General features: G+C 36.8%; 1 protein-coding gene across 3 annotated transcripts in view; it reads right to left on the minus strand.

Moving 5' to 3' along the window:
- LOC134533159 (3',5'-cyclic-AMP phosphodiesterase-like) overlaps positions 1-27,595 on the minus strand; it is a 779,555-nt gene extending 751,960 nt beyond the window's left edge. The window contains exons 1-2 of one of the 3 annotated variants that reach the window (XM_063370518.1): positions 27,435-27,595; positions 3,362-4,299 (exon numbers count right to left, since the gene is read on the minus strand). In XM_063370518.1, the coding sequence (XP_063226588.1) occupies positions 3,362-4,239 (878 nt within the window). In that variant the 5' untranslated portion in view covers positions 4,240-4,299; positions 27,435-27,595. Of the gene's footprint in view, positions 1-3,361; positions 6,786-27,434 lie in introns of those variants that run through there. The other 2 variants (XM_063370520.1, XM_063370519.1) reach the window with 2 other exon arrangements.
- Positions 27,596-27,844: the final 249 nt, after the last annotated feature.

Here is a 27,844-nt window from a genome sequence, read left to right on the forward strand (position 1 = left end):
AAATAAAGAACAAACGACAGATAAAGTAGGAACATCAGATCGGATGCTGCACAAGCAGACGGTAAACATTCTGTACCATCTCTCTTCGTATGGTGGGCAAACAGTTTCAGCTCAAGCTAACCTCCGTTCCTCTCTGTTGTTGACATAACGATCCTTCTCTCTCTCTCTCTCTCTCTCTCTCTCTCTCTCTCTCTCTCTCTCTATCGTTCGCTACTTACCACGCACGCAGACTGAGCGACCTTCCGCTCTGGTCGGCAGTCGATCTCTCGCGGCAATCGATAGTCTCGCACGCGTTTCGACAGTTCCTCCCGGGTTGACATTGCTACGGATTTCTTTCTTTCTCTCTTCCTCTCTCCCTCTCTCGTTCGCTACTTACCACGCACGCAGACTGAGCGAACCTTCCGCCCTGGTCGACAGTCGATCTCTCGCGGCAATCGATAGTCTCGCACGCGTTTCGACCGGGGTCGGGCGACTCCGGGCGGAGGTTCTCAACAGAGTCATTTCCACGTAGTAAATACGAGCAGCGAAGCAGGATTACGTATTTCCGGGAACCGATAGCATCACCGGCACTGCGTGACGGGCGGCGAAGTGAATTTTAGTTTAAAATGTCTATGTTTAAAGAGGTGCTTTCAAAAATTAATATAATTATCCGTCTTCAATTTTATGTTCTAGTCGAATATTTAAATTTAATGCTTAATATAAATAGGGTTAATTTTTATATAAATGGTCTTAACCAATCAATAAATGTTTCTAACGGTTTAAAAAACTTTAAAATTGAGTTTATATGTAAATTATAGGATGAACTGATATCAAGTTTTCATGCGGTTTACAAATTTGAATGAACTAATTGTGTTTAGTCTTTTTCGTTAAAAATATTTTTTTAAAGAAATCCTTTCACAAATCTGTGAAAAATTATACTTTTATAAAACCCTAAAAAAAAAAAGGTGTAGGTATTTTAGCAAAACTTATTTCTTACTGATATTCGAATAAATTCGAAAATAAACAATATTACGACCAAAACTACACACAAAAGATTAATTATCAGCTTTTAAGCAAAAGAATGCATCCTCTCAGTTCATACGAAGGTTTGAAATATAATTTGCTGTTGAAATATTTGAAATATTAATTAGATACCTATGAAAATGACGAAACCAGTTATTAACATATACTTATAACTATAATATAAATTATATTCATAGGCAAGGACACGAAATTATAGAAAAAAAGTAATTATTTATACTTCTGTAATACCAAATTATACGAAAATATGAACACCGGTGTCTTTAAAACCAGAATCTCACATTCCCATTACATCATCATTTAACAGGATTTTAATATTTACAACTTTAATTGGTATTACATTTATTAATTATTTTAATTTTCAAATAAATACTAATGAAGGAAAAATGGCAACTCTTAAATTAAATAGTTGGAAGTGAAACTTAATATATATATATTGAGAACATCAAAATCAACTTATTCTTGAAGAATTAAAAAAAAAAGTCTCCAAGTAACGTTTAACTACACATAAGTTTGATAATTCACACTATTAGACTTCTTACTGACAGACTATTTTTTACTGAAAATTTTTTTGTCCTGTGAAAATTCCACATAATGTTGGATACATTCTTAAATGTGAACAACAATTGAATTACGTTCCTTAGTACCAAAGAAAACATAACTTAAAAAAATTAAAATCATTAAAAAATATGAAAAATTAGTGTTGATCAACATGACCATGCAATAAACGTTAACATAACTTGAAATAATTAATTCATCATAAGTATTTAATATTCACCTTTGGATACACACAAGAGAAGTTAAATGCGTAAATAAGAAACAATATGTAAAATAATGTTTCATTGACGTCAGTATGACACCGATTGTTAAAAGAAAGATCCAGTGCTATTTACTACCAAGAAAGTTAATAAGCTTGCGACAACAGCTCTAAAGATAAGGCTTTCAAGCAGTAGTTTGATTTATGACTCAATAACTCTTACTGAGGAGACAGCCAAAGGTTAAAATTCTAATGCACACAACACTATAAAACCTTACTAATGAAGTGTTTCCCAGGCAAAATTTCAGGAGTTAATAGATATATATATATATATATGAATTACTGAGATACAGTATTCCATAGTAGAGAGCATTGGGTAATGTAAATCTAATTATAATCTAAATATATATAAAATGCTTTGTTAGTACGTAGTAAATGCACAGTTTTATCAATCACCACCAACCCCAATCAACTTCCCGTTGGGGTGGTAAATACCCCTTGGTCTCCAGATGGTAGTAAGAGAGTTTGGACGCGGTGGGTGGTTGTGGGTGGCGAAAATGTTAAAACATATATTTCTGTCCTTTCTTAACGCATGAGGATTTCTGAAAAGATCTCGAATCTTCTTGAATGGTCTAGAAAGTTCCAAAATACGTAAAACAGTTATAATTGATCTGAAATGTTCTAGAAAGTTCTAGAAATATCAGGAACGATCTATAAAATTCTAGAATGAGTGCAAACTATTATAATCGATATAGAATGTTTGAGAAAGTCCTACAAATTTCTGGCTTCATCTAGAAAGTTCCAAAATGTCCAAAACTGTTATTATCGAGTTAGAATGATCTAGAACGTTATAGAAATTTTCCAAATGATCTGGAAAGTTCCAAAATGAGTGCAATTTATTATGATCGATTTAGAATGATCGAGACAGTTCTAGAAATTTTTCGAATGATCTGGAAAGTTCCAAAATGATTATGATCGATTTAGAATGTTCGAGAAAGTAAATATGTAAATAAAAAATGAATTTTTCATTTACTAAACTTTTTCTTAAAATTATTTTAATTCGTTAATTAGTTTACTCTATTAGATATATACTATATACACCGCATGTTTAATGGCCGAATAAGTCTCTCAATATCGAAAATTGAAATCTATAATATCTATGTTAAAAAATGTATCCTTATATATTTTTTATACCATTGAACATGCAATGTATCTTAACCCGAGCAACGCCGGGTTTTCGCTGCTAGCTATATATATATATATATATATATATATATATATATATATATAGTTTTTCGTTGTTCGTATACCAATTGTAAAATTATATTATAGCTCCATTTTGAAACTTTCCTTGGAATAGTCTATGCCAAGGGCAAAGAGTTCACTAGTATGGAATCTTCTATGAGTATTTTAGTAGTTCCTTGGCCGTTTTCAGGGAAAATTTTTAATTAAGGTCGTGTGCAATTGTAATTCTTTAAAAAGTTTTATAGATATAAGATTTTAAACCAATCAGGCGGTCATTCTGTTAAAACAAAAATTCCAAAATTGTTTGTGTTCCTCAGTACGCAGGCAGCTGGTACTCACTCCAGGAAGACGTCCGACTCGCTGCGCGGCAGGATCAGCTTGGGCAGCACGATGGCCTTCTTGCGGCGGGTGCGCAGCGTGGCGAACGAGCTGGCGAACAGCAGCGCCTCGCCCGGGCTGTGCGGCGACAGGATGGTGAGGCGGCGGTCCCCGCACGGCGGCGGCAGCGACAGGTGCTGCGGCGCCGCCATCTTGCGGTCGCCCGCCGCGTACAGCCCCCTCCGGCGCTCGGCGGCGCTCGCTGCGGCCCCCGGGTCGTCCCCTCCGCCGCCGCCGCCGCCCAGGTCCTCGCCGGACACGGCGCGCCGCTTGCCCATCAGGCGGATCTCGCGCTCCAGCGACTCCAAGGAGCGCGCCTCCACAGAGGTTGCGACCACGCGCCGCATGTCGCGCTCCGACGACGTGATGAAGCTCTGGCGGTGGTGGTGGTGCTGGTGTTGGTGCTGGTGCTGGTGGTGAGACTGAGGCCGCAGGCTCTCCATGGACTTGGCGTTCTCGCGGTAGCCGCCGGCGGTCGAAGCCGTCAGCCACTGCTGGCGGCCCGTCTCCGCCGACGAGGAGCTGCTGACGCGCGAAGAGGCGGCGTCGGGCGAGCGCCCGGGAGACACGGCCAGCGTGTCGCCCGTCTTGGGCCGCTTCGTCGTCGACTGCTCCTCCGAGGAGCCGCACCGCTGCTGCTGCTGCTGCTCCGCCTCCTCCTGCTGCTGCTCCTGGAGCAGCTTCGCGTTCTCCAGGAAGCGCGACGAGAAGGACGACGCCGACAGGCCGTAGCGCGTCGTCACCGTGCTGTGCGTCTGACGACTCACGAACGACGACGACGACGACTGCTGCTGGACCGACGCATTCTCCTGCGTCACTTCCTCCTCCTCTTCTTCCATCGCTGGCCGAGTCTCGCTAGCTTATGTTTCTCTCTGTCTCCCTCCCGAAACTACCCGCAGCTGAAACAACACGTCCGCAATTGAGAACTTCCAAGTCCCCCGTTGGCTTTAACGACCACGAAGCGGCGGCACAGTGTTTTCCAATCTTTCGCTTTCCGCACCCAAAAGGTAATAATCGGCTGTCGTAACGCAATAAGTGTCCAAATAATGTTCTCCTGCCGAAGTTTTAAAAAATGACTGTCGCTAAGCAGCAACACACAATAAATAAAAGAAATACTTATTACAAACTATTACCCATCGAATATCTTTCCTGGAATATCTTTCAGAACAAATCTTACGTAAAACAATTTTCTTGTCGATCGTATGTGTAGATATTAGCTTAAAACCCAGGATTGTCTTGAGTTCTTATTTTACTATGATTTGTCAAATGTTTCTGAAGAATTTCATATACCACAAAAATTTATTTTAAAAAATAATTTTGACGTGGAGTTATTTTTTAAGCTTTATGTCAAACCAAAACTGTATTTTACAGAAACGTTTAATTGTAACATTTGACTTAGTGCTTATATTCATAAACACCAAATGCCCATATTTTCTATCTAAGTTATCTTTATGACGTATTTTGTCCGCGCGAACCAATTTTCAGGCACAGGTAGATTATTATATTAATCTAAGCACAATATACGTAGGTATGTAGACAATAATTACGCGGTTCCCTCTTTGTATAAGGTGTAACTATACGTATGTGCTGTTTACAAAATTATGATTATGTTGCATTGCAAACTTATTATATCTCACCAGCTAAATGTGGGTGAAGTGAGTTTTCAAGATTTTTCGAACAAGCATTATCCTTAGGGACAGGAAAATTTTACGTTTTACATTTTAGGATAGACCCCAAAGTAATTTGCAAATTCATTGGCTGCCGACTGATGAGACGTCTCAACTTGGTGGTCTGTGATTCGATACATCTTTAGTTGAGGGTTTCTTATGGGCCAATAGTGTTCCAATATCGTAAGCAGCTTGGAGGTATAAATATTAGAATTTTATCCTATCACGAAATGGATCCGCGAATTTTTTTGGTCCTTTATCAAGGTTGAGTCCACGTGTATAAATTGATTGCTTGTACTAAGTGTTAGCCATGCACAAAGGGAATTGACAACTAATCGATAGCCCCCATATATATTTTTTTCCTTCTCACTACAAATTATCTAATATTTCCACTTGGTTTAGAGTTTTCCACAAAAACATCTCAAAATCCACAACATAAACTTAGAAATTAAATTGCACATAGTATTTAACATGAATAAATTCGCAACTGCGAATAAACTGCGATCAGCCAACTCGTACAGCATTCAAAAAAACCTTTCATAACACTATGTGACATTTTAAAATTTTCGGAACGATGTTTTGAGACTGTAAGTTGATTTTAAAAGTATTTTTTATGCTGATGTCAAATATGATTTCACTTCTACTGTATTACGTAAGGTTTTTAAACAATTCACTATTGAGTTTTTTTTAAGGGGCAGTAAGACACCTCTGGCCTGAAAAATTGCTTTCGGTTGCTAAATTGCGCATAACTTCTTTAATACTTTGGTTATTATTACGATTGTGTCACATAACTTAGATAATAAGTTAAATGAATATTTAAAACGTAAACCATTAAAAAATATTACTTTGCAAGAGAGAAAATGGCTGAAAACTTAAAATTATGTTGGTTTTCACTAATTTTATCTCTTAAAACATATTATTTTTTAATAGTTTCACTTGTAAAATTTACGTTTAAATAAAAAATGAGTTTCTTAAATTTTCAAAAAAATTGCACGTGATAGGATAAAACGGATTACTGATCTGGAATCAGTGCAAAAATACTTTAGGAACATCTACGATCAGAGAATCAGAGACAATTATGTTACATAGTGTAATATAAAATGATAAATTTCGTGTATAAAAAATTGGAAAAAGAATTTGCACGACAAATACTCTTTCAAATACTTTTTTTAAGCAGCTTAAAATATTGGTTTCTGTATTTTCATGCAACGCCAAATTGACGTAAAATAAACACAACTATTTACTGGTGTGATAATGAAAACAGTTTTGCAAATGTTTTCCTAAGATTCATATGACAAAATAGGAAACATTTTAACCCGTACGTACAATATGCAACATGCAGACTTCGTAAGCTAATCACAAGAATTGTTATAGTATATTGATTTCACAGGCATAGTCAACAAAATTTTATATCCACGGAAAAACAAGTAACTGTTTATGGCCTGATCTGATGGGCACCACTTTGATAGGATACGACGCAACAGAAAAACAGTGCACGGTATTTTTTTTTCTGGATTTATTTTACTTTGTGGAGTTTATTTGGGAATTACGGGACGATAGGAAGTTAAGCTGACATTTCGAACAACATGGCCAATATTGTTATCGGGACCTGCACGCAAGCAGACAGGCAGTGAGTGAGCTCGTTAGCTCTGTCACGGGGCAACATGCGTCACAGCTCTTGTCCCTCCCTTCTCACACTCTCTCACCGCTTCTCACTCTCTCTCTCTCTCTCTCTCTCTCTCTCTCTCTCTCTCTCTCTCCCAAGTCGTGGCGGGGAGGGGAGGGGCAATCGAATGTAAAAAAAAATTAAATTTCGTATTAGGTAGAGTTAGTTGTCACAGCAATCGGCTGTAGGCACATCTCTTTCACCCCCTTCCTCCCTTCTCGCTCTCTCCACGTCCCTTCATCTCACCACACAGTATTCACCCGTGGTCGTAAAACAATCAAACCTGCAACTGAAACACCACTCGGCAATCATAAGTCTGACTTCCACTGATTAACGGCATTTTTTTTTGCTAAAAAAAGCTTTCGTCAAAATAGTTTAGGTGGGGAGTTACGTAGTTTCCGCAAAAAAAAATGTTCTGCACACTTTTTATAACGGGAACGTGTTAAAATTTCAAATTTTTATCATAGTAAAAATTACTAATATTTTATAATTTTTTTTAATTTTCATTATAATTCCTATTTACTTTATTGAAGAAAAAAATCATTCGTTATTTTGTAACAAAAATCCGTCTTCATAGAGAGTTTTAAGTTAACAGCTACCCTACACAATTTTAATTTAGATCATCGAAATACAATGAAGAAAAAAAATTAAGTTGCAAAGACGCAAAAAGGTACGCGAAGAATATTCTTGTTAAGTTCAGGCCCACAGTAAATAAAAAAAATGTCATCCTAAAAATTTACGAAGCTATGTGGATAATTCATAACCGGTAAGCTGCGTTTTTTATAAGCAGAATATTTTTAACTGTGAAGCTGTTCATTAGGAAGCAATACTTTTTTTTTTTTTAAGGTCCAGGCTAACAAACGGCAGTCGAAAATCTCATTACATGGTTCCGGTGGATTACGTTTTCGTCCTAGAACTTGGCAGGAACTGTTGGCGAAATGTCTGGTTCTAAAATAAACTCGTCTCTAAAAAAAAAAAAAGTCTCATTACAGTCTCGGGAGAGTATCAGGCGGAAAAACCGAGGAGCTTTGGTAGGGAATCTCGAGTAGAATTTCCTCTTTTGAGAGCCGGTGGACACGGGGAAAAAAAGAAAACATTTGCTGAAAGAAAGTAGCCTTCAGAATACTATCATTGCGAAATTACTCGTCAATGAAAAAAAAAAAACGGCCAAGATGGTTTGCCGATGATAAATGTTATAATCACGAATAAAAGTTCTCTTTCTCATCCGTCAATTATAATGGAACTAAATAAAGCATGATTTAAAGCCTCAGTGTAAATAAAATAATTTGTATAAGTATTTAAAACGATTTTTTACTCATCAAATATGTGATGTTCACTATTGATTTTCAAACGTTTTGATATTTGTAAAATCTGAAATTTTTTAACATTCTGAGAATATACATAGGAAGATTTTTAAAAGCATTATTTTATCAAATATTATAGTGATGGTTTAATATTATCGCCCAATCGTTTGATTTTTTTTCTCGGACAGATTCGGGATGTTTCAGCAACTGTAAAAAAAACATTGAAAAAGTTTTTGTTAAGTAATACGCGTTATAAACAATGTCTCTGGGAGATTATTTTTAATATTAAAGTACTAAGGGTCACATATATGTTTTTTATTATGGTTCATACAGCCTAGAGGATAGTTTTTTTAATATATTTTATGCATAAGTATTGTATGTTATTTAAGATTGATTGTGTTTTCTTGATTATTTGTTTCAAGCAAACGTGAGGTTAAATGCCCCAGTAAAGGAAGCTTTTGGTTTTGCATGCTGGCCAAGAATAAAGATCCATATCGTCAAATAAAAACACGCCTTTAACTTGACACGCACGGTTAAGCTGACAGCGTGGATATTTTTACTTTTATCTTGCATGAAAACTTGCACTCTTTTATAACTTAAAGGTTTATGCGAAGTATTTAACTTCAAACATATTACCAACACAAACAACTATTTGCCTCTCTTAAAAAATTTTTTCTGATGTTTACGATTTAATCCCGTCACCATTACACAGGTGCTTCGCTAGATATTTCCCCGAATCCCGTTACCATTACATAGGTGTTTCGCTAGATATTTCCCCGAATCTGAATCGAGTAGAGTACAAATTTTAGTGAATTACCTTTTACTCTAGACGAGCATGTTTACGAAGTGTAATAATACAATAATTCCTTAAAAAATAATGATACCTTATCGTAAATTATTTATGAAACTTTACTTAAAATGTTTGATATATTGAAAAATAAAATAAACATAAATATATTTTCTTAAAATAAATTATAATGATGTAATATAAATGCTCTTATCATTGACTTTTAAGCTAAAAATGTTTTCATTCCGTAATACATTTCATTCGGTAATACATTAAATTTTTATTGTGGTCATGTTAATTCGAGGTTTCTTTTCCCACGTATATACACTTATAAAAATCATGCTCTAGGTGTACTGCAGGAATTGTGACCATTGTAGCCACTGAAATTAACCAGTGAGTTATTTCCTCCCAGCGGGGTCAGGTCGGAGTTAGTAAATAAATATAATAGTCAAAGAGATATACAAATTCGAAAATATATTTTTATGCTAAATTATAAGAAATGTTTTGTTTTCTTAGATAAATTTGGACGGGACTGTAGTTATTGCAGCTAATGAACTGGTTAAAGGGTTTCTTTTCAGGCGATAAATCACTTTTTGCACTGATATGTTTTCGTATGAAACAGTGAAACAAGTGTAAGAAAGGCTGTAATTAAGGGCTATTAGGCCTCTCCATATTGAAATTTCCCAAATTTTAATAACGCTTGCAAAAAAAAAGCTTTCGTGCCATTTTTTTTCGTTTGATATGGCACAGGTTACTTTTTACTTGTTACTTGTTACTTGTTGTTACTTCGGTTACTTGTTGAAAAGAACACTTGTGAACTGGTGTGATTATCATGTTAGTTGAAGTTGGCCCCGTAAAATTATAAGTCTTTTCCTTGCAGCGCTTACAGACTTGAGCCTGTTAGTAAATATGTATTTGCAACAAGGTATAGAAGGTCTGGGAGACATGACTTATGCCTTGGCATGCCAAAAATTGGAATGGATAGTTCAAAAGTACAATAATAGTAAAACATGGAAAAATCCAAGATGGCGGTTTATAAACCCCATTTTGACTTAGTTTCACCCATTATTATTGGTTTTCATTTTTGTGACATCGTTTGTAGGAAAATTTATGCAGATGTTCCATAATGAAAGTATATCTCGTTTCCTATTTGGTAGAAAATTTTGTCACCATTCATTCAAATTTATAATAATAATATCAAGCAAATATTCAAAGTTGAATTTTTTATATGCCTCACTGCGTCGTTGCGACTCTGAAAAATACATTAAGTTACATTAATATAAACCAATATTTGAAATATCTCTTCTAATACATCTGTAATCTCCAAAATAACTAAAAATAATAATTACAAAAAAGGTGGGTAACGCTGAGCAGGAAATTGAATTTTGTACATCTGTTGACAGAAAATATTGTTGCGGGTGATTTACAAAATGTTCAGATCAGCTGGAATATATTATAACCTACACTTCAAAATTACAAAAAATTATAGGACGGTTCAACAAAACATGCACATCATGTAAACGAAGGATTCATTGTAATTCCAGATAACCAGACGTTCGAAGAAACAGCGCTTGTTTCCTTCCTTCGAGTTTTTTTTTTGTGCTGTTGTAAACAGGAAAATTTTACGTGTAAATATGTACAATGTTTTTGCTGTATGTGAGTTCATATTCAATAAATCCGTAAATTTATAAACATCGCGGGATTTTTTTTTTTTTAATATTCAAGACTAGGTTTCAGAAGCCGTTTTTGATATTTATATTTTCTAGTCATTACCTACCGTTAATTAAGGGCTTTTTATGAACATTTAACTCTATACTCGCTTGAATTTGTTGTTCTTTCAAAGATATTTTCGACATATATTTGTAATAAAATGGATGTAAAAAGTCACGCAAGAGATGATATTCACGAACACTTACATTTTAGAGCAATTATATTAAACTAAGAAAATTTATGTTGAATATATCTGTGACAGAACAAATGCGAGAGATATATATTGTTAACTTAACATAAAAATATCTTAACTAATATTAATGATAGAATGAAAAATGGAAATCACGGCTTGTGCGATCCAGCTTTACGGTCACCATTTTGGAGCGGCGTAGTCGTTGCGCGCTGCAGTCAGGCCGAGAGCTGCAGCGGCGACGGAGGCTGATCGCTAGCACGTGCGGCTCACGCGGCTCCATAAAGTCATCACGGCCGGGGGGTCGTAAACGGAGCAAACACGGCGCCCGGCGCGCATTGTTCCGTGTCTCGTCGCGTCTCTTATCCGCCGGCGAGAGTCCCCGAGGAGTGTAGGCACGCACCCACGACGAACAAGTCTGGACCTGCGCTGGGTTCGCAATTAAAATTTAAAAACAAAAATTGGTTGTCTGTAAAGTCGGTTTACGGACGATAGTTTAACGTGACAACGTCATAACAAAACATTGATGAAATGATTGCATACTTTTATGAATAAAATTGAATCATTAATTTTATTTTAATAATAAAAGAATAAATACTTGAAATTATACTACTAATCAGATTTTTAAAATGCAAGAATAATTAACCTTTATTGCCGAAATTGTTGTTGTAATAAGCAATGAAAACCACATTAACTTTTCACTTCACTTTATAAACAGTCGACGAAACAGTTCACGTGTAGATGTAAGTTGTGTGCTGCCGCTGTCTTTCTTCTCCTCGGACGCATAGGCCAATCGAGTGCAAGAGAGATAGATGCGGCGCAAGCGTACAATGAGCGTAACGGGACACAGCGTAACGGAACAATGTGCGTAACGGGACACTTTTTCGTGCGTGCAGCCGGCGTTCATACATTTATTAGACGTTGTCACGTCAAAAAAACATAATCGAGCGCACTGCGGGCTAAGCACGTGACTGTGCGCAACACTACTGCAAAATTAGTTCATAATTGAAATCTTCAGCCGACTGTTCAATGCATAGACAGCATATAGAATTCCGTGAAAGGAATCAGAAAAAAAACATCACAGCACAAACGAACACAGTGAACTGAAAACTAGACAGTTGCAACAGGGAATGTATATGTATATATATATATATATATATATATATATAACACCAACCATGGTCAGCATAATGACCAACAGAGGAACCCAGCGATGATTCTAAACAAATAATCTGGACAACACGACAATACATCGAAGCACATGTTCGCATGTTGTCGTTTGTGTTGTGTACATTATTTGCTTTGAATCATCGTTGTTTTCCTCTGTTTTTTCGCTGTGTTGTCCTAGGTTGGTGTTTGTCTGTATTTACTGTTCCAGTTGTAACTAACTGTCCCATCGTTGTCAAACCACTGTGTTCGTCTTTGCTTTAGTGCTGTTCTCACAAATTCCTTTCATGTAATTCTACTTCCTTTCTATAAATAACATTTGACATCAGTTGATTTTTGCGTGTTAATCTATAAGTGTTTGTGTGTTTATCTAACATTGTCTGTTCTTCAGGTTTTCTCTTTTACGTAAATGTGAAATAGCAATGCCGTTGGTGCAAAATAATGTTATAATAAATTTTCCTCTTTAGAGTGCAGTAATTTCAATCACCAGATCGTCAGCTGTCGGCCATAATAAATATCTGTAATTATTACCCAGAAAATTAAAAACACAAATATTCTAGAAATCATTAAAAAAAATTCCTCAAAACAGAAAAAATTACCTTGAAAATAGACATTTTTGAATTTTTAAATTTTTAAATATTTTACTGGAAAAACGTTTTCAAATTTTTTTTTTATCATTTTGACGAATTTTGGTCATGTTTAGACAGTTTTTGTAACTCAAGATAAATGTTAAAAAGTTATCCAAAATGGCCGCACTGATGTCACAGTCCAAGATGGCGGCTGGCCACCCAGCATCAGGAGGAACTATTATATTCTACTCTAGCTTCAGCTCACGAAGTGTTTCCCCACCTGCGTATCACGCGCAGAACACTTGATACAGGTCGCAGGGTCTGTGTCAACTGTCAGTAGGTCCATGCCCCGCGGGCAGAGGCAGGATTGCCTGCTGTATCTGTTTCGTCATGCAAAGCTCGGACCATTGGCAACACTGCGGCGCGGTGCGCGAGCGTCACTGGCACTCGATAAACCCCTCTTCCCCCGACCATAAAACCCATCCCTTTACACAGCTCTGTTCTCTGTGCTAAACGTAGCTACATTATTGTGATCAGCTGTTCCTGACGGTCTCTCGTGTCAGTCAGAGGCTTTGATATGGCTCATTGGATTAAATAAAGAAAAAAGTGACAATTTTTTTTTTCTCGGGTTATGCACCGCTTTGGCTCAAATCACACCTTGGCAAATTAAATTTGTAGGAAAATTTTCAAAACGAAAAAAATTCATAAGTTAAAATGGAATGCGCAAAATTCAAATGTGTCTACATACTCAATTTCAATATCGTTTTCAGAGTTGGATAAGTAGATCACGACTTCATATATTTCGAAGATGATCCACACTAAAGTGTGAAGGTAACTTCGTTGCCAATTTCAGACCGGTTTGCTAGTGTTTCAGGTGGAAAAAAAAACAGCTGTATGAGTTAATTCCAGTGAGATACAGGTATAATAAATACAAGAACATTCACGCCATATTTATCTGACAGGTCAAGAGCAAAACCCACAAAACGAAACTCTCAGTGTACTGGATAAACTTGCACTTTCCCATAATATTGACGAGCGTCCTTTGTATTGAATGTATTTGTATTTAGTAGCTTACCTGACTGTTGGAGTGATAACTGTTCTAAGGATTTAGAATCTGGACTGAGACACAAGCTTACGCAAAATTTTTAGGAACACGCATAGTTTTAGTTTGTTAGCTAGTGTAACGAAAAAAATTGGAAAATCACATACGAAAATCTAAAAATTTATAATAATAAATTAATTAACTAAGCTGACAAATTTTTTTGGATTGGTTAACCAAATTAGCATTATAAGAGTTGAATTTTTTTTTGTTTGGCTAAAATTTTGAAAAGGAAAATTATGTAGATTTGTCACAAATTTTATTGATGTACTATTAACATAAACACTCTACAATGTTTAGTAAATATATAGTGACATAAATTATGACCAAATAAAACATAAGAAAACCATGAAGCTAAATTTTACAGGATTATTCCTTAGAAATAGCAACTAAATGAAATTAAAATAATAATCTTAGTGTGTGAAAGAGCCTTAATATCAGGGAAACCTCATGTGCGTCACGGCTTATGAAACAGTGGAGTCGTCTGCAATCACCCCTTGGTTGATAAGGACCGGAAAAATTCGAAGATTCATTTCGTGAAAGGATAAAATTCAAAATATGAACACCTCTAAATTGCTTCCGCTATTGGCACACAGATGATAAGGGATACCCAAGTCCAATGAAAAACCCTTAACTGAAGAAGTATCGTATCACAGGCTACTAAGTTGAGACGTCTCTTCAGTCGGCAGCCAATGAACAAACCGCTTTTGACCGAGCGTGCTGTGGACTGTGGAGTTTATCCTAGAGGTCATGGAAAGCGCGAATATTTTCTGTCTCTATTGATTGAGAACGTAAAAATTTCGAGATTCATTTCGCAAACTTGCATGTTTGTTATCCAGCTGACATCGGCTCACAGTTTACGTGGAGGACTGTGAGCCAATAAGTAAAAATCAACAAATGCCTTATGGCTATGGGGTCACAGGATACCGTGTCAACACGTCTTGCAAGTCAGCGGTCAATGAGCAGGGCGACATTTGCCAGGGTTAGCATAAAAAACGTTCAGTCTATCCTGAAGGTCATTGAACCCGCGAATGTTTCCGTCTCCACCCAAGGAGTATCACCAAGAAGTGCGCGGAACATTCAATGTGAGCGGGATAGCGTCACGCAGACGGGGCGATCGTAACTGTTTGGATGCCGTCATCAGACCACGAGGTTTGTAACCCCAGTCAAGACAACCATCCTCTTTCCACCCAATGAGTCTGGAAATATGCCATGCAAGCGCTGCGGTGAACACTGCTTGTACCTGGAACGTAGTGAACTTGCGTCGTGTGATTCGGTGTATGGTTAACGAGGACTTACGCGATTAACATACAAGGACGCGAATGCTTTGCTAGGACAAAATACTTCACAAGTGCTGTACAAATGAACAGAAAATTATTTGTAAAAGCACTTAATATAATCTTATACACATTTATTTTACCTTAAAAAAGTTTTTTTACGTTTAATTTTTTTTTTAATGTTTTAAACTAGTAAGTAAAATGCAACCTAGCATATAACTTTAAATGGTAATAATAACATTAATTATGAATGATATGCATGCAAGTAGTTTAATTAAATAGCTTATCTAATGTTAGATGAATTCACCCAATACAAATATTTGCTTCTTTTTGGCATCGAGAATTTAAGAAGTGGCCGAGATACCAAAAGAGACAGCCCAGTTTGTTTAGCATTCAAAAATGCATCATCAATTCATATTTTCAGTTGAAAAAGAGTAATTAAGATTTATTTCTCATTTAATTTTAAATGCTTTCAACATCTTTGATCAAAAACAAAGTAGAAAACTTTGTATGAATGTAAAAGCAACCTAATGAATTTGCAATTTTTTTAGACCGGTAGTTAAACATAACTTTATTTAAAATATATTTTAAGTTACTTTTTATAATACTGAAGATGATGTCCGCTCTTTTATATGATGACAATGGAAGGAAATTACGCTATTAGAGGAAGATTACAACATAGTAATTATTTTCTTATGTCTATTTATTTTACTTGAGTCTTATTTTGGAATAACTGATGCACTAAAACATTTGTTGCCTTAAGTAATTTATGAATCTGTACTTAATTATTCAAGTACATGGTTGTCAACAATTAGTTTTCTGTAATTTCATTCTCAATAATTAGGTTTTTTTCTGGAAAAACAAAATAAGAGCCTTGGCCAAAAATCGGGAAATATTTACATGTATCTATGAGATTAACTGCATCCATTTCTGCATGGTCTAAAAACAACTTATTAAAATTCCTTTTTTAATCTTCTTTCGCTTTTATTAGTACTTATTTAGCCTCTTTTAAATATTGACACAGAGGTTAAGATTTACTAGCAGAAACTTGACTATTACGAAATAAATGACCGGTCAAACATTGAATTCCTAAATTTTAATGTCTTTTTTTTCTTACATACACAGCCATTATTGCTCCTCAAAGTTTTTGGCTTCGCCAAGTTTGCGATGCCGATAACTGTCACATCTCCTTACAATGTGGTGACGATAACGGGATTAACTACGCCAAAGTTTTGTCGAACTAATAGCGTGAAGTTATTTTCAGACACTAGGTGTCTTCTTGAATATATTTAAATAGAGTTTTTTTTACAGAATTTTGCATGAAACACACTCAGTTCCCTGATCTATGTATTCAAGTTAATATGTGACAATCATTAGAAATAACTTTATCATTATTTTTTCACATCCTGTGCGTATTATCCCAAAGTACAACATTTTGCATTATATGTCACAATAATAGGGCGTGTAAAAAATTTAAACAAAGATGAGTGATTTTCTTGAAAATAAATTTTATTAAAATTATGGTTAAATTTAAAAAAAATCAATTTAGAAATAAATTATATTTATTTTTTTATTTTTTTAAAGAAGGCTGGCAAGAAAATAATTTCATAGATTTTGTCTCAATATACAAACATACTTAGCGTTGTACATTTAGTATAAGTGTAAACAAATTTTTTAAATGGTATAAATATTTACCAGAAAAGTCAAATTAATACTTCGTGGGCAAAATGTTTCTCAAGAGTTCAAAACCATTTTAAAAAAGTTATCCACTTTAAATGGTTTCTTTATGTCCCGTTAAGTTTTCATCTTACTGAAAGTTTGGAAATTGCCTTTCTTCCAAGAATTGAGAAATTTCAACGAACCTCGACTGCTACACACTTCAATAATTTTGATCTAAAGTAACTGTTAACTGAAAAATTACAAACAAGTGTATGGGGTGCAAAAAGATTTAAGGCAGTTTCTTACGTAACACGGTTGTGCATAGATGTGCAAAGAAGCTTAAGGTGACGGTACAGTCAGCATTTAAGTACGCCTCGAATCATTCGGGCACCGATTCGCGCTCAAAAATTTTAAACATAACGTATTTTGGATTCAAAGTTGTGATCATTGCCACATGAATCTTAAACTTTATTCTGTACTAAAATAACCATAAAATTTTCTGCAAATATTTACTTATATGTGTAAGTGGTAAAGTTCATACAGGTAGGAACAGAAAGGCTTTAAATTTTAAAACAGTTATAAAATGTTATTTAATAAAGCTTAAAGCTTGTTCTCACACGCCATGTTAACTTTTTTGTTGTTTCATCTTTTCTGTTAACTAAGATATTTTGCTAAATTATTAAGTGAATACCTTCCTTGTATTTGTTGTTCTGCCACAAATAGTTTCAACAGATATTCACGTAGTGCAATATCATGGGTTGTAATACGTCGCGCAGGTGATGATAGTTACGTGCCATTTTTACACCCATGATAATACACTAAGGAATTATCCATTGAAACTATTTGTGGCAGAACAACAAATACAAGGAAGGTATTCACTTAATAATTTAGCAAAATCTCGCAGTCGCGTAGGTGATGATAGTTACGTGCCATTTTTACACCCATGATAATACACTAAGGAACTATCCATTGAAACTATTTGTGGCAGAACAACAAATACAAGGAAGGTATTCACTTAATAATTTAGCAAAATCTCGCAGTAGCGCAGGTGATGATAGTTACGTGCCATTTTTACACCCATGATAATACACTAAGGAATTATCCATTGAAACTATTTGTGGCAGAACAACAAATGCAAGGGAGATATAGAGTTAACATTTTAGAATTAACTATTAAAAATCAAAGACAAAAAAAAAACAACAAATCAAAATAGCAGATGATATCCAGCCTTAGTTCTATCGAGGCCTACACGGTGACTCATATTTTCTTCAACACCCTTTATTCTATCTTTTTTTTTTGTGATTTTTTTTTCCAATTGTACTTTTCGATATGAACCTCTAGACAGCATAAGTGGCCGCCTGTGATTTAAGACCCATGACCACCATTACGTAATTCCGTGGACGACCAAAATGCACATTGGAGGCCAGCCACAACCTGGTAAAAACTGGCATTCTGTCGAGTTTCATACTTCACGAGCAGAAAGTTAAACGCGGTGTAACACAACAAGCGACTTGTTGGGAAAGGCCCAAACCCGTAAATTGCACCGTGATTTTCCTGGAATGCGAACGGCAAACAGTCTGGACTTTAAATGACCGAGACTGAACTACTTACAGAGTCTGGCGAGCTTACCACATTACCGAGCTACCTTGTACGAAAACTGGTTATACAACGAAGCTTACGATATTATCTGCCCAATTAATCTCCTTTCAGATTTTTTAGGTCGCTTATAACAACATTACAGCTAGACCTTTACTAAATAGTTAATAATACATATTAAAGGCTGTTTAGTTCTAGGAAACTGATAAGTTTTAAATAATCAACTACAAAAAAATTTTTAATGGCAATTGTTTGGCGAAACTATGAACTATATCAGTCGATTTAATAATGTTAATAAACTGATCCAGTTAATGACTGCTTAAAGACCCAGCCACACCAATAATAGGAATGGTAGATACTATTCTAGCAGTTCAATTACCTCAAACAGCATCGCTTTCAAACAAAAACCCTACTATAGATTGCGAAGAGAAGAACATTGCTTGAGATGAAAAAGTACGCAACGGTTATTTTATGTTCGTGTTTCTAAGTAATTATTTTTTATAACTGGAAAAAAACAATAAACTATACATTAAACGTTTAAGTATCCCCCCTTCCCTTAAAAATCCATGATTCTCATTTCGCAATTCATTGCGTGTTTTTTGTTTAAAAAATGTATTTTGAAATGTAGCTAAATTTCTCCTGATAGTGCTTAACATGCAAAACCCTATGTGAAACCTATCTCGGTAAGCAGGAGTTTACTTTCCCGTAAACTAGGGAAATAGCCGTTTGAATAAAACCCGCCAAATTTTGTTGTAGAGCACATTTCAGCTGCAGAAAGTAATCATGCCGAGAGGGAGGGGTAGACAAAGAGAGATTTCAAAGAACGTATTTGGTGTCAAGTCCGATCACTCATAAGATAATTCGATGTCTTGTGCTACGTAGCTTCGCTGCACGTTATCTCTGCTGCGGTCTCAGAACCCATCTTCAATTCCAAGCTTCGCGCATTCAGATACATGTCATCCAGGGATATTATTTGATTTCAGGCTTTCTTCGTAAGGTTACGTGCGTTCACTTACTTTAAATATGATTAAAAAAGCAATAACCTTATTATATTGGCAAAACGTTCGAAAACGTTTTGAGTCTACAAAAGAAAAAAATATATATAAAGGCTATATCTTTTTTCTTTCCTTCTTCCGCGTGTGTGTTTACGTAACACTGAACTCGAAAATCGGAACCCGGGGTAGTTTCTAAGAAGATCCAGCTATCCGATATTACGAAGAAATTTTATGTTTGTCTCAGGTTAGTTCTCCGTTGAAAATTCCGTAAATTTACTGTAACTTTTAACATTGTAGCTGGTCATAATTTTGAGTCGTGCCGAAAAAGGGTGGAGTAGTGCTCGTACCAAAAATGTTTTCCATTTCGCTTTACATGAGCCTGGTGTGATAACAATTGATACACTATTAGATATTTTCACCTTCAATTTACGAAGAACGCTGGTTACAAATTATTCAGATATCTTCGCAAATTTACGGACACTAAAATCACATAAATTGTACATGATTCCAAAAGAAGATTTTTATATATTAATAAAACACTCAACAATTGGTTAAGTCTTCAGCAAGAACACTTGTATTGTCTGTGCTTGTGTTTACCTTTGTTTATAATGAAACATACAACTCGCAAGGTGAAATTCGGCGTATTTTCTACGAATATTCAGTTATTTTAAATAACTAAGAACTCTTCGTTTATTAGTAATTAAATTCTTCGTTGAAACATCCGTAAATTTACAGTGGTTTTCTAAAAGTGTAAAGACCACGAAATTAGCGTGGTTATTTGACAACAGTTCAAATGCAAAAATTTTCCCCTGGTCATAACATAGCCAGTTATTTGACGCTACCGTAAGTTCTCGGAGAGAGGGAGAAATGTGGCAGCAGCCAGTGAACACTTGACACTGACTTGATAACCCACAAGTTTGTGCAGTCTAACCTGGTGCCAGAAACTATCGTGAATTTTGCCGGTCTACAGCGAATACCACCACCGAGGACTCACTGGTTGTATTGCCATCTCTTGGAATGACTCAGCGACTCCAATTTGAAAGTTTTTAAATTTTGTACTTTTACAAAAAGATTCATTTGTAAACCAGTTGCCAAAAAAAGATATAGTAACTTTGTACATCACATGGATAGGGGCATGCAGATTTCGCGAAAAGATTTCAAGACTAGATGAAAGTTAAAACACTGTTTCACCGTCTGTGTTTCGTGATTGGGTGAGTTTCTCCCAGGTACATATCGATTGTAACAACACCAATCACAGTGATTCAGTGCGGAAGTAAACGCGTCCTGAGTGGCTCGGTAAAGCAAGGCGACAACTTCTCTCGCAGACGGCCGCCAATCACAAGGAAGAAACCACAGGTGCGGGTATACCTTGTTGCAGTCTAATAAGTGTTTAGATCTTTTCGCGAAAAATGCCTGCCCCTACACATGGATATGGTAATTTTTCAATATGTGAAATCTGTTTTTAGTGATAATACCGAGTATTTCTTACGATAATTGGCTCCTAATTTTATATTTTAATTTATATGTCATTCAAGCATTAATGTTTTAAACCATTGAAAAGATTATAGAATTATCAATAATTTGACATTATTTTGTTTCTTTATGCTTATTAATGTGTCAGTTAATACTGAGAAGGTATTCAGGGAACGGTTTACAAATTACTTTTAACTATTGGAGGTACTGGACAACACAAATCATAAATGCCCAGGTAAGAATCTGAACCCAGTATTACTGCGAACACTATTTTGTATTTATTCAGTTATTTTAAACTAAATGTACAAATATTACAAATATCTGTAGTTTTACACGAATATTTTTGTTTCATTAACAAAAAAGAAAATTTACAGTGCAGAATATTTAACGTGTTCGGTACAGTGGCTTAACCTTAGCTGCAAAGTTTATGTTTACTGCTAGTGCTATCATACTTGAGTGAACCCTGTATATATATATATATATATATATATATATATATATCGTTCTACAATTAGTAAATTACGAAATTAAATAAAAATTCCCCATGTCTGTAGAACGCTCCATTTTTTAATAATAAAAAAATAATCTAAGTTTTCAAATTAGTATTTTCAATGCGAAAAGAGTACGACTACCAATTTTTAAAATGGTAAAATTTTCCTTTGTTCATTTTGTTCTGAACTAAACTTAACTCTCAGTATGCTTTACATGGTCACTAAAAACCGTTTTGTAAGCAAGCTTTGCTACCTTTCGTAGGAGGGAAGGCATTATTCAGAAACGGAGGATATTTATATGCCGCGAGGAGAGAAAAAAAAAGAGCTGAGAGGAAAACAAACGAGAATAACGAGCACCATCTGGTGGAGAGGAAATGTTTGCGAAGCATTATCGGGGTCGTTTTCTTCCACTTCCCCTTCCAGCGCCCCAACAAAACTTCACAGCTACAGCACGACCACTGTGCGCTGCGTGTAAATCTCGCGTCTTTATTCTTCTCGAGACAGCGGAAACAGCAGCATTTCAAGAGAGCAAGACGAAGGGAGACACAGGAGGGACCTTCTCGTCAGGATCACCAAGGATTGCTAAACCAAACACCCTCCAAAATACTCTCGGAAATTAGGTTGTCATTTGCAGACAAGGAAAAAAAAAGTCTTATAAAAATTATTTATTTGTTCGAAACACCTTCCCTAGAAACAGCGTAATTATGTTAGGTCTAAGGATACGTACTATAACTAATTGCTCTTATTTAATGCACCAGTATTCCAAAAGTGAATGGTGAATTCCACCAGCTATATAAATAGTGTTCAGAAATCGCTGGGATTCTATCATTATTACAGGCAAGTGATAATTAAGTAAATATGTACTAAAATAAAAAATTATGTGAGCGAGTCTTTGAGTACTTGTCAGTGGTATGTAATATTTATTTTATGTTTATGTATTTATTTATTCATGTATTCTCATGTTGTAAATACGCTTATAATAAAAAACACTCTGGCCCCGGACACGAAATTTAACGTATGTATAACTATTTAAAATAATGCCAAATGTAATAAATATTCAAAATTATGTTTTAAAATGAATTTCTGGACGCAGTTTCAGCTATTAATTCGTTGCCGGAGCAGCTACGTCGACTATCGAATCATTCCATTTGCAGACAGAAATTTGAAACTATAAAATGAGACGGCGCCGATAAAAGCGAGAAAGACTTGCAAAAATACTAAACCCCGGCTTTGAACCTGAATTAGTTCGCGTCATCCGAAACAGACAGCAGCACCGCCTGTTACTTATTTCCGTTCCTTTACTTCCGTCGCGTACACGAAATTACTCCCACCAAATGCCGTATACCGAGAGCTATGCTGTTACGCATCAAAAATGAAAATTATTTCATATCTCCAAGCCACTACAGGCAAAACTTATATTTAATTATTTAAAAAAAATACGAATGTTTGTTTGCTTTAAGTATGTTGTAAGGAATTTCCTGTAATTTTAAAAACCTTGCATTTTACAGTACAGGGACATGTGAACGTTCTGTTAAATAATAAATCTGTACCTCGGAAGCATAAGACACTATGTCCATTTTTGGGAAAAAATATCTACTTTTAACCATAACATTGACCATCGTTTGACTTTCTTTCTAGTAGCATACGACACGGAGATCAACGATGTGTCAAAATGCACATATTTTGGGTAGAAATTAGCTAAGTAAACAGGCAAGGCACTCTTTCAAAATTATTTAAACAGCTCTCATTAAAATTATGGTTTGTGTGACATAGTGTATACACATATAAATTGGTCGTGATCGCCCACGCAGCGAGGGTCGTGGGTTCGAGTGTTACACATCGGCGCGACACAAATCATTGGAAATGCAAGCCGGTCCACTGCAAACTCGGGAAGGGCAGTCCTTTTTGGCCCGCGTGCCTAACCGTTCGACGCGGAACCTTACATTCTGCTTCCTTCAAATAAAGTGACGTGAAAGAAAGCTACTCGCGAGATGGAGACGGGAATACGACGATGGACTCGAACGTGGCCCGGCCAGTTTCGATCCTATTTTCCCATGGTTTCCCATGCACCATTTCTTTTCCCAGTTTCCTCGAACTGGAATGCTGAGTCGATACTTTTATTAAAACGACCTCCCTTTTGAAGAGACGTTAAAAAAAAAAAAAAACACTTTGGTGTCACTTCATACCACAGCTGTCCGATTGATCGATAAAACATTATATTCAATAATTTGCTATGAAGTACACAATTGACGTTCGCACTGGTGGTTCACCGTTGTAACATACACGACGATCAAGTCCCGCGCCTACCTGGGCAAACACACGGTGTGCACACAATTGAAGAACTGCTGAAGACATCCGAGTGGTGTCTGTTTACGAAAAGTATCTAAGAATGTTCAGAGGGAGGATGAGTAGTTCTGTATCTGTATTTAGTATTCAAACTTTTTTTTTTTTTTTTAGAAAAGTCAAAATAGCTGAAATGGTTATTTTCAGAATAATGAAACACCCGGCACAGAGTTTTTAAAATCACCCAAGAGACTTGCATTACACCTTTATCTTCATTTATACGCCATATAGCATCATTTTTACCGCTCAAATCTCATTGTTGCGCTCTGCACGACGATAAGACAGCACGCCAGTTCAGAGCGCACGCTAGAAGCCCCAGCAAAAGTCACGCTTATCATCCCGCCTCACCAACACATATAAACTCCTGACTTGTCTTACAGTTGACTGAATATTTTATTCTCCATTCCCCATATTACTCCTCCTCTTTAACCCACCGAACGCCACACAGCTGAGCGTTGCAATTTTCGTTATGCTCTGATGAGTCATAGCTAGAGACCTGTAAAATTCGCGATTTCAAATCCCTAAAGGATAGACTCAATGATCCTCTATGCACTCTTGCAAATTACATCTGCTGATTGGTTACCGACTCGTAACACCTGTTGACTGGAATGATCGTGATTCGCTAACTCTTCTGTTAAAGATTTTTCATTGGCCCAGAGTCCTTAAGATAAACTGTGGCCCAATCACTGAAGCAAAATAAAGTCAAAAGTATTTGGACTCTATCCTATCGCGAAATGAATCCGCGAATTTTTCAGGTCTCTAGTCATAGCCGCTGGGCTGTAAAGAAGATTCACTTCTGAAATAAAAGTAATTTTGCGAGTAGGCAGTCTCATTCCCGCTCTTTCGGTTCTCGCGGAATCGGCTACACGGACGCGGGTTGTAGAGGGGGGAAGTGGGAGGGGAATGTAATTACTTGCTAGCGCGGTTCTTGACGGCCGGTGGGCGGAGCTTAGGTATTGGGGAGGGAATTGGTCGCGAGTGGAATAGGCAGAGCTGCTTCTGTGGCTCGACACCCCTCCCCCCCCCCCCCCTTTCCACTTAATCGCCCGTTCAGTTCATCCCCCATTCCACACACCTCACCTACGTCACCACACACACCCCCGCAGGTAGGACCACATTACTTTTCAGCATACTGTTTCATCGGCAAAGACTATATTCGTGGTTTTATTTCGCGACAGCCTGAAATTCAAACACGTTTAAATTTGTGCTGCTTCAGTGATAGGGCCCCCAGATTATACGACGAGAAAAATTCAGTCTAAAAAGAACCAATCACAGTCAGGCCATTTTACGGTGTTTGCTAAGCAATGAAGTGTCGCGCTTATAAGTCACTGAAGCCGCGAATTTTTCGTCACTAATTATTTGTTATTTCGTATATAGCAGCACGTATTCTTTACGATAAGACTTATAAAACAGCTGTGTGTTGACATACTGTATCATCGTACGTGTTTCGCGGAATGGTTGAGTTTCTCTCATTTTCGTGCTTACCAACGGTACTCAAGGTGGGATCTCACACGCCATGTTGATAATTTATTTTCTCGTCACTACTTCTAGTTAAGCGCTATTTATGTAAATGAACTCATGTTGTTGTTCTGTTACAAATATTTTCTACAGAAAATTTCCTAAATGTTTAATAAATGGTGTAAAAAGGCTCACAAGATTTTTTCAATAAGAATAATAAGATTTTCATTAAATGAGGTTAAAATAATAATTATTTTATTAAGATAACACGTAAAAAATAGTTACAATAACACACAAATACGTTCATATTTTGGGTACGGAACCTACGTGAGCAAGTTGGACCCTTACGTAACCCCTCATCAAGACCTGGCTCTTTAAATTAAACAAGTTTTGTCTTGAAGGTTTAAGTTGGACAGTGTTTACTTTCCGCCGTGGTACCTGAGGCGTCCTTCCTACAAAAGTAAACCTGAACCCTGGCTGAGAAACAGCTGGGTTTTTTTTTTGTGGTCGAGCCGAAACGCCGGAGAGGGCAGGGCGCCGACAGGCGACGCGCACGCAATCAATATGACGTGCGCGGGGTTGCGTGGCCTCGGCGTACAGACGCCGCGCCGCGCCGCGCGCTAATTGGCGTCCCACGTCCCGCGGGGCCTCCGAAAACCTGTCTCTTTTCCCCGCCGTCTTCGCCGGAAAAAAATTTCGAGTAGGACACATTTCTCTGCCGACTAAATCAGAGAAGACGCTTTTATTCCGAAGCACTGCCAATTATATTTCAGGTACTCTTCAGGGTGACAGATTCCTACCCTATGCTGGATATGTGAACTGCGCAGTTTATAATGTCAGGTAGTTTGTAAAACTTCAGTGATAATCAAAGAAATTTCAAAGTATAATAAAGTCATTTGCATGTACGTCTTCAGTAAATTAATGCAATAAATGTCTATCTATTCCTTCCAGGATTTTTTTTCCTTAATATTAACGGATTCGTGTACTAAATTTTCCTTCTAACTCAGAACAGAAAGGTTTTTCCAATAAGTATTATTGATTTTATTTATATAAGTATATATATTTTAATAATCTATTTCTGGTTACACTGTAAGACATAAGAAAACTCAAAAAAATGACAAAAAAATGAATATGCAAACAAGCTGAAAATAAACCAAAACCAGCCGATGTAAAAAGTTAAAAGCATAGACAGCACACAGAGTTCCACGGGTGGAATCAGAGCAATATTAGCACAGACGATCACTGTGGGCTGTCAACGACGAGACAGTTGCAGAACATATGTTTAGTCACATCGCTGGGTTCGCCTGTGTGTCTGTGTTGTCATTGTGATCTCCACATCTGTTTTAAATCTTCGTTGTGTTCGTCTGTTTGTCACTGTGTTCTCAAAAGTCGTTTTTATTTGTCTTTTATTACTGTGTTCGTTGCAACTGTCTCGGAGTTGTTGGTCGACATGTCAGTCTGTGCTGTAATATATATATTTTTTGACTGATCCCTTCCATGGAATTCTCTGTGGTGTCCACGCTTTTAATTTTTGACATCAGCTGATTTGGTCTTTGTTTTCTGTATGCATATTCATATTTATTAGTACTTATTGAAGTTTCTTATGTCATACAGAATAACTTGCAATAACTTATATACAATAAAATGAAAGAAATTTTTATATTTCCAAGATTAAATTCTCAAAAAAAATTAATTTCTTAATAGACATTTCTTCACAGAATACTGAACACTGTGAGGGCTGTGGGCCATGTACTTCGAAGCGGGTTCTCGTTTGACGTGAAGCATTATAATTTTGTTTTTAGAGCTTGCATTTGGTTTTGAAAAATCACATTCTGGTTGGCCTACAGGAGCAAATAGATTTTCAAGTTAATATTTGTGTACGTTGGATTACAAAGGACGAAAGTCAATTTTAACCTAATTTTAACCAAATGCCATACATATCTTACCATAAAAGTTTGACGTATCAATAATTGTTCCAAACAAAATTTTTATATCATATTCAGAAGGTTAAAAAAACTTTGAACGGATTTTATACTGCTTTTATTACAAATATCGTAAATTTCTTTGTTCATCACTCATTTCTTTTATCTGCCATTTGAGCTAATGTTTGACTAAATTAAAAAAAAAAATGCTTACAAACAAATGACTTTCGCACTGCTTTTAGAATGCAATATATTTTTTTTGATATCAAGGAAGCATTGTTGCTTATAATTTTTTATTTAACTCGTCCATACTTCTACTTCCATCCATATTTCTATTGCCCATTAACGAACTCGATCAAGATTTTCCATGTGTTTATCAGTAAGCGAGTTGTATAAAAAATATGTCGTATAAATGTTGATGTGTGTGTTAAAATTGTTTTGGTACCGAGAAACAATGAAACGAAAACTTAGCTAGGAATATTCCAGATGTCGCGCCCAGTAACGACTTCAACAGGTAGTTTTTTCTTCAAAACCTATGTAAAAAAAAAGTATCCAAAATATCGATGGCACTGTGCGAGGAGCATATTATCCAACGGTCGAACTCGGCGTGCGAAGGAAATGAAGCACTGTGCCGCCGCAAGACGTGACAGCCGGTCCGAACCTGGGCAGACCGGTGCAGGGCGCTATCCAGGCGCGCCCTTCGGGGAAGGGGTGTCGCCGAACACAAGGCAAGCCGACGCACGCGGCGTCGCACGGAACACACGCACACACGCTCCACACACGCACGCACGCACGCGCCGCGCGTACGACTGGGTCGCGCCGCGGCTGTTTGTCCGACTGGCCGCGCGGCCCTCCTCCGCCGCCGGCGCGGGCGGACCCGAGCGCGCCCGAGCCCGCCCGAGCAGTCACGAGCCGCCACCGGGTGCACGGGTGGGAGAGGAGCTGGCGAGATCACGGTCGGCGTTGCGAAGGTTAAGGTACGTAGCGTCCGTGTCGTGCAACTTGTCTCAAGCTTAAACACCTTTAAGGTAGCCACCCAGGGGCACTTGCTTCACAACTGTCACTTTCAGA

The sequence above is a fragment of the Bacillus rossius genome, chromosome 6 (genome assembly GCF_032445375.1).
Source record: "Bacillus rossius redtenbacheri isolate Brsri chromosome 6, Brsri_v3, whole genome shotgun sequence".
Taxonomy (NCBI): domain Eukaryota; kingdom Metazoa; phylum Arthropoda; class Insecta; order Phasmatodea; family Bacillidae; genus Bacillus; species Bacillus rossius.